The following is a 6,299-nucleotide window of genomic DNA, read 5'->3' on the forward strand; positions in this document are numbered from 1 at the left end:
GGCGGCCAATGAGGACCAGGAGGTGAGAGGAGGGGTGGGCCGGGCTGCCTCCCGCCCGGTTGAGGGGAGCCGGCTCGGGAGGGGCGCGCGGCGGGGAGAAGGCGGGAAAAGCCTGAGGTGCGGGACCGGGGGGACGGCGGTCGTTTTGTATCGCGCTCCGCGTCTCTCCCTCAGATGGAACTGGAGGCGCTGCGCTCGATCTACGAAGGAGACGGCTGCTTCAGGGAGCTCAGCCCGGTGTGCTTCCAGTACAGGGTAAGGCAGCGCCGTAAGCACGGCTGTGCCAGGAGGGAGGTGTCGCGGGACCTTCGTGCGGCGGTGTCGGGCCGTCACGGCGTGGCTGTGCGGTGCCCGGATGGGGCTGCCCGCAGGGACGGCCCGAGGTTCCCTTGGCACACGTATCGCTGCTCCAAGTAAGCTCTATTTTTTGAAAAGAGTGATCGTGACGAGCCTATGCTGCGTCACGGGATCTTGCCAGCTTTAGTTGTCACCGATAAGAAGTCAAAAGTTAGGAAAACTTAATCAAGTATCATGAAATTTAATGTCAGACAAAGGCAATAATGCATCATTCCTGTGAAAGAATATGTGTCCTATTGCTTTTGTCTGACACCAAGATTTGGGTTTGAGAAAGCGTAGTGCAGTAAGTGCATGAGGAAGTCAAAAGAATTTTTATCTCTCCTCGGTCTCTGGTGGGTCTCACATAAAACAGAAGTTCTGTGATCCGTCTGCTAAGAAACTGAGACAAAAGAAAGGTCTTTACAGATACTGAGGAAATGTAGCATCATAGAAAGTAAGGCTACCTGATTTTTAGCTGCACTGCCAAGGAAGAACATGGTTGTGCAGCTTTCTGTGTGGATTTACTCATGGCGCAGACAGTGCCTTCCTGAGAAAAGGAGAACTTGTATGTATACCATATGATGAGTTTTCTTCTCAACACTGCTGGGAACTGGACAGCTACAGTGTACATGATGACTTGATGAATGTTGCTGATGCCTGATTTAAAGTTTTATGTATTTCATTTCTACTCCAGATGCTACTGAATGTCAGCTACTACACTGTACTGGTACAGACATTGGAAATGAAATAACTTCATGTAGAGAAAATCATAGAATTGTTTGGGTTAGAAGGGAAATTTAAGTTCATCTGGTTTTAAACTGAGACGGGGGAGGTTTAGGTTAGATATTAGGAGGAAATTCTTCACACAGAGGGTGGTGAAACACTGGAACAGGTTGCCGAAGGAGGTTGTGGATGCCCCATCCCCAGAGACATCCAAGGCCAGGCTGGATGTGACTCTGGGCAGCCTGGTCTGGTGGTTGGCAACCCTGCACATAGCAGGGGGGTTGAAAATAGATGGTCATTTAGGTCCTTTTCAACCCAGGCCATTCTATGATTCTGTGATCTAGTTCCAACCCCCCTGCAATAGGCAGGGATACCTCACTCTAGACCGGGTTGCTCAAAGCCCCATTTGTATATACATTTATTATTTATTTATTTATACTTATTTTGCTTTTCCCAGGATAAGAACTGTGAGACTAATGGTCATGTCTAGATAAAAATTTTCCAGATAAGTTTTAATTTCTGACCAGTAGCTTTATAAATGAACAGTTGTTATCTGAAGTAATTTGATCAGTTTTAGAGAAGAGAAAGACTTGTGTATTGACAATTTAATCTTTAATAAGTGACTGGAAATTATTGCTTTCTGATCACTTTTTTTCCTCTTTCAGATAGGAGAAAATGGAGATCCCAAAGCCTTTCTAATAGAAGTTTCTTGGCCAGAAACGTATCCACAAACAGCACCAGTCATATCAATGGATGCTTTCTTCAACAACACGATGTAAGTATGTATGATAACTTCACTCCCTAACTTTACCTATGGGAGCTTTTTGGTTGATGAGCTTTTTTTCTTCTGTCTAGATTATAGATGAGTTCTAAGATGTTTTTTTCAGATCTTCAGCTATTAAACGAAGTATATTGGATAAATTAATGGTAGAAGTCGAAGCTAATCTTGGAACTGCTATGACATACACACTTTTTGAATATGCCAAAGATAATAAAGAATCGTTCATGGAAAATCAGCCTGTTAACACTGTGGTAAGTTGATAAATTCAGACTTAAATTCCTCACTTTTAAATCTACAAAAGTAGTTAGTAAACCTCAGAGTACTTCATTGCTTTACTTTTAAGGTTTACACTCAGTATACTGACTAATACATGGCTGTGGCTAAACAGTAGCCTGTAGGTCATGGTGCTACAATGCTCTGTGGTAATAATTGTCTTGTTTGTTATTTTGCTGTCATAGCAAAATGTGAATGGACTGCAAAATGACATAAAAATGGAGACTTGGAACAGAAACAAAGCTAAAGAGAGCTGAAATAGATTAAAGATGTCTGCTCAGGTGCCAATTATCGAAAGCTTCCTGGGATGCCATGAATTGCATGAATATACTTTCAGTATCTTCTGCAAGTTTTGCAGCTTCTATGTTTGCCTTCTTGTATTGCTTCCTCTTTAATGGCCTTTGTCATGCTGCAGACTTACTTTGAGGAAAAAGGAATGATTTTTGTATTTTGGAAGTCTGAATCCCTTTAGACTAAATCACACTTCACCATCAAATTTTGGCAGTGTAAGAAGTGCCCCTTGGCAACTCTGAAAGGGAACAATTCCAGTCTCTTCTTCATAGTCCTTAAAGCTATTGCTGTCATCGTTGCATGCTGATTAAAAGCTGCAGGCTGCTGATGGCTTTTTTTTTTCCACAGTAATCAGGCACAGAGGAATCTGTATTTTTACTCTGTATTTGTACTGGATTCTGGAGTTTGATAGGTGAACTAGCATGCAAAATATTAACAACAATTTTCACCTTTCTCAGACTTCAGTAAGCAATAGTATTCCTATTGGAACTCCTGATGTGCCAGCAAATAAGAAAAAAGACAAAAAGGAACAGTTATCCAAAACCCAGAAAAGAAAGCTAGCCGACAAAACAGGTTTGTCCATTATTGTATTGTTATGTTTGTGCTGTGCAAGAGTAGAAATTTAACAGCTGTGTCATTTTGGTAGTTGGAATCAGAAGTCTCTTGCTTGTAAGATTAACTACTTTTAATCTAAAACAAGCAAAAGAAACACAGATTTATGGTTCTTGCCTGAGATGATAGTTCTGGTAGAAGCAGTAAAAACTGTAGAGTAGGGATTTCAAGATGTCATTGATTTAATTTCATTTTGTTATTTCAGTTTGTGACAAAAGTGAAGTTTTCAAACATACTATTTGGGGAAAGCATCTGGGACATAGTCCCTTCCAACAAAAGGCTTATCTTTTGTTGATAGACTCTGATAAGTAATTCACATTATTAAAAATGTAATTTCTAAAAGAAAATGTTTGCTTGGAACCCAAAGTAGAACCTTTTAATTAGTTTGTATCCTCAAGGTAGAGGTGCTTCTGGAGTCACTTTGTGCTTTCAGTGAAATACTATGTTTTTTGTAGAAAAGGGTTCAGTATTTTGGCTTAACTCTGCTGATGAATTTTGTGTTTAGTCTCAGTTTTTAATAATGATCTAGGTAATGCTTAGTCAATGCAGCAAAAATTATATCTCATTATAGCAGTTTCTAAGTATAATTTACCTAATTTAAATCCACAGTTGGCATTCTAACTGTGGACGTCAGATGGGAAAATCTGTGTAAGATTTACTTGAAAGAATGCATCACATGTGGTTGGCTCAGCTCGTTTTAGAATTGTCTGTTATTTCAGGTGTAAAAGGTCTGAGAATTATTTTGAAGAACGGGGTGCGTTCAGGACATAAATATGTTCTTTGTCTTCAATGCTTTGGAATGGACAAATTAAGATTTGTGACTCTTTACAATTTTGTGTGTTGATTTTAATTCGTTTGTGCGTTGAAAATAAAACCTTGTTATTCTGCAGATCACAAAGGAGAGCTTCCTCGAGGATGGAACTGGGTGGACGTCATTAAGGTAGTACGGCTGTATGATAAGCAGTGTTATCGACATACTGCCTCTGTGCATTTGAATTGATTTGTACATCCGAAGAAAACTAATCTGATTTTTTTTTTTCCAACTCTGTTTGGATTTGACTGTGGCATCTGATTTGTATCTGTATGCATCCAGCATGTAAGTATTATCAAGTTATCTTTTAATATTAAAAAGATTTGCACGCAATAGTAAGAATTGTAAGACTATTGCTCATTTTAGATTCTAATTTGTATCGTTCTCAAATGCTTTTCAGGCTTTGCTGGTTCAGTGGAAGTCAGTGTAGCTACTTGACAATTTTGATAGCAAGCTATTTTGCACAACATAATCGCACAGCATAAGGCCCAGCACTAGTTCTGGTTGTTACATTACAGCGAGCAAATGATGATGGTGGTTGTAGGCAGTTACCCTAAGTTGGAAGTAGCTGTTTCTAGTGGATGTCTTGGATTCCAGATAAATTTCCCAATAGGTGCACAGTGTTTAATAATTATAAAATTAGCTTTAGAAAAAAAAAAAGAGAGAAATAGTTTTGATTTTGTGTTGTGTAAATCTGTACATGGAAGTCTTCCAGAGATGTCTGGGGGTAGTTTCTCAATTGCTACATCTTTTGTTTTGGAGAGCAGGTGACTGATCTTCAAATTAAATAGACCTTGTACTCTAAGGTTCTTTGTGGTTTGGTTGGTTGATTGGTTTGGGTTGGTTTTTTTTGCTTGTTTGCTTTTCCTTAAAATCAGTTGCATTTTGTATTTTTTAAAGCAGTTCACAAAATACATGAAGATAGGATTTCAGGTTCAGGAAATAAGCTTATTTAGTGCTTAAAGTTAAGAAATTATTTTTGGTGCATTTCAATCTCTTGATACAGTATCACATTCAGTCTATATTATTAATTAAATATACATGTGGTCTATGTAAGATGGAAATAATGTTGTTCTTGTTTCCTAATAAATGGAATGGCAGTCTAAACTTTGAACACTTTCTTTTTGTGTCTCTTCCATAGTTGAGCAAAACTGGTTCTAAAGATGATGAATAAAGGACTTTGGTACATGGAAACTCAACCTCTTAATACAGTGCAATTTTGGGTCACCGTCTTTCTCTTAATAGCTTTCTTATTTTGAAGTAAAAGTTTTATATAGCTCAATTTCCTAACTCATAACTCCAGACACACAAGTTTGTCTTGAGACTACGTGATCTTCTTCGGAAACTAAACTTGCCTTAAATGGAGGTAAAAATGTGAACAAAGGATACAGAGGATGAATGTGGTAAAGTGAATAGTGCTATATGCAGTGTTTATTAATTTATATCTTACTCTGTAGTAAAATTCTTTTATAGTGAACCCGATGATACTGTAAACATTTCCTGATGTTGTTATTCCAATGGAAGAAAAAAGCACTATAACAGTGATTAGTCACTTGACAGCATAATTCGTCAAAATAAATTATTCGATGGAAACAAAACTTTTGTCATTTGTTTATCTAATATAAATGTAGAAGAAGAGCATAAAAATTGTTGCATCCTGAGGCAGAACTTGTTCTCTTTTCATTTGTTTTTGGCTGAAATAGCAAATACTAGTGTAAGCAAGGACAAGTACTCTGGTTACTGAAAGAAATGAGTGGTTCCAACATGAGTCTGCGTTCTTTATTCTCTGAAGTATGCACCTGTTAGTCTTTCTCCAGTGTGCATCTTTACATGACAGAAGGTCATGTGTTTGAAGGGAAAGAAGAGTGCAGTCTGGCATGTCTCTCAATGACTGTTAGATTTTGTAGTTCTTTTATGAGAGAAATGGGCATTCTTTGAAGGGTTCTGCTGGCTGAATGTTGGAACAGCCTGACAAGTCAACGCTGCCAAATGTGTGGGGGAAACTTTTTTTCTAGTGTGCTCTTATTATCAGAAAGAGAAATCATCTTTACCATATGAACAGTTATTGAATACAAGATGCCTTAATGTCCTTTATTATTTTTGTGTGCTTTGAGATGAACCTAAATAAATACCTATTTATCTGCTGTCATATGTGTTTTTGTTTTTTGGATTCATATATTGCCTGCTGTATTTCTGTGGCTCCACTTGAATTTGCAAAGGACTTTCTCTTACTGAGAGAGCGTTCCTAGTGATTGGCAGAAAGGTGCTTTCCCTCTTTCAGTATATGTTTGCATTTCAGGGTGGCTGTGTTTGTTACTCTCAGGAGGACTAGGCACTCCAGTGAAAAACAGGAAAATAGCCATCATAGCGAGTCCAGTGTCTCTTGGAGTGTACTCTGCTGTATGTGCTATGGAAAGCACTTAGTAAATCGGAGGCACAGGCTGGATGCTCTGACTGGTGGTGGTCAGATAG

At 38.7% G+C, this 6,299-nt stretch overlaps 1 protein-coding gene across 1 annotated transcript; it reads left to right on the forward strand.

The window, feature by feature from the left end:
- Nucleotide 1: 1 nt before the first annotated feature.
- Nucleotides 2-5,976, forward strand: RWDD4 (RWD domain containing 4; the record flags this gene model as incomplete). Its single annotated transcript, XM_010709770.2, has 8 exons — nt 2-22; nt 175-255; nt 1,725-1,834; nt 1,947-2,091; nt 2,863-2,977; nt 3,907-3,956; nt 4,110-4,112; nt 4,969-5,976. Coding segments are annotated over 8 exons (558 nt in total), but the record flags the coding sequence as incomplete, so codon positions are not given.
- Nucleotides 5,977-6,299: the final 323 nt, after the last annotated feature.

The sequence above is a fragment of the Meleagris gallopavo genome, chromosome 4, assembly GCF_000146605.3.
Source record: "Meleagris gallopavo isolate NT-WF06-2002-E0010 breed Aviagen turkey brand Nicholas breeding stock chromosome 4, Turkey_5.1, whole genome shotgun sequence".
NCBI lineage: Eukaryota > Metazoa > Chordata > Aves > Galliformes > Phasianidae > Meleagris > Meleagris gallopavo.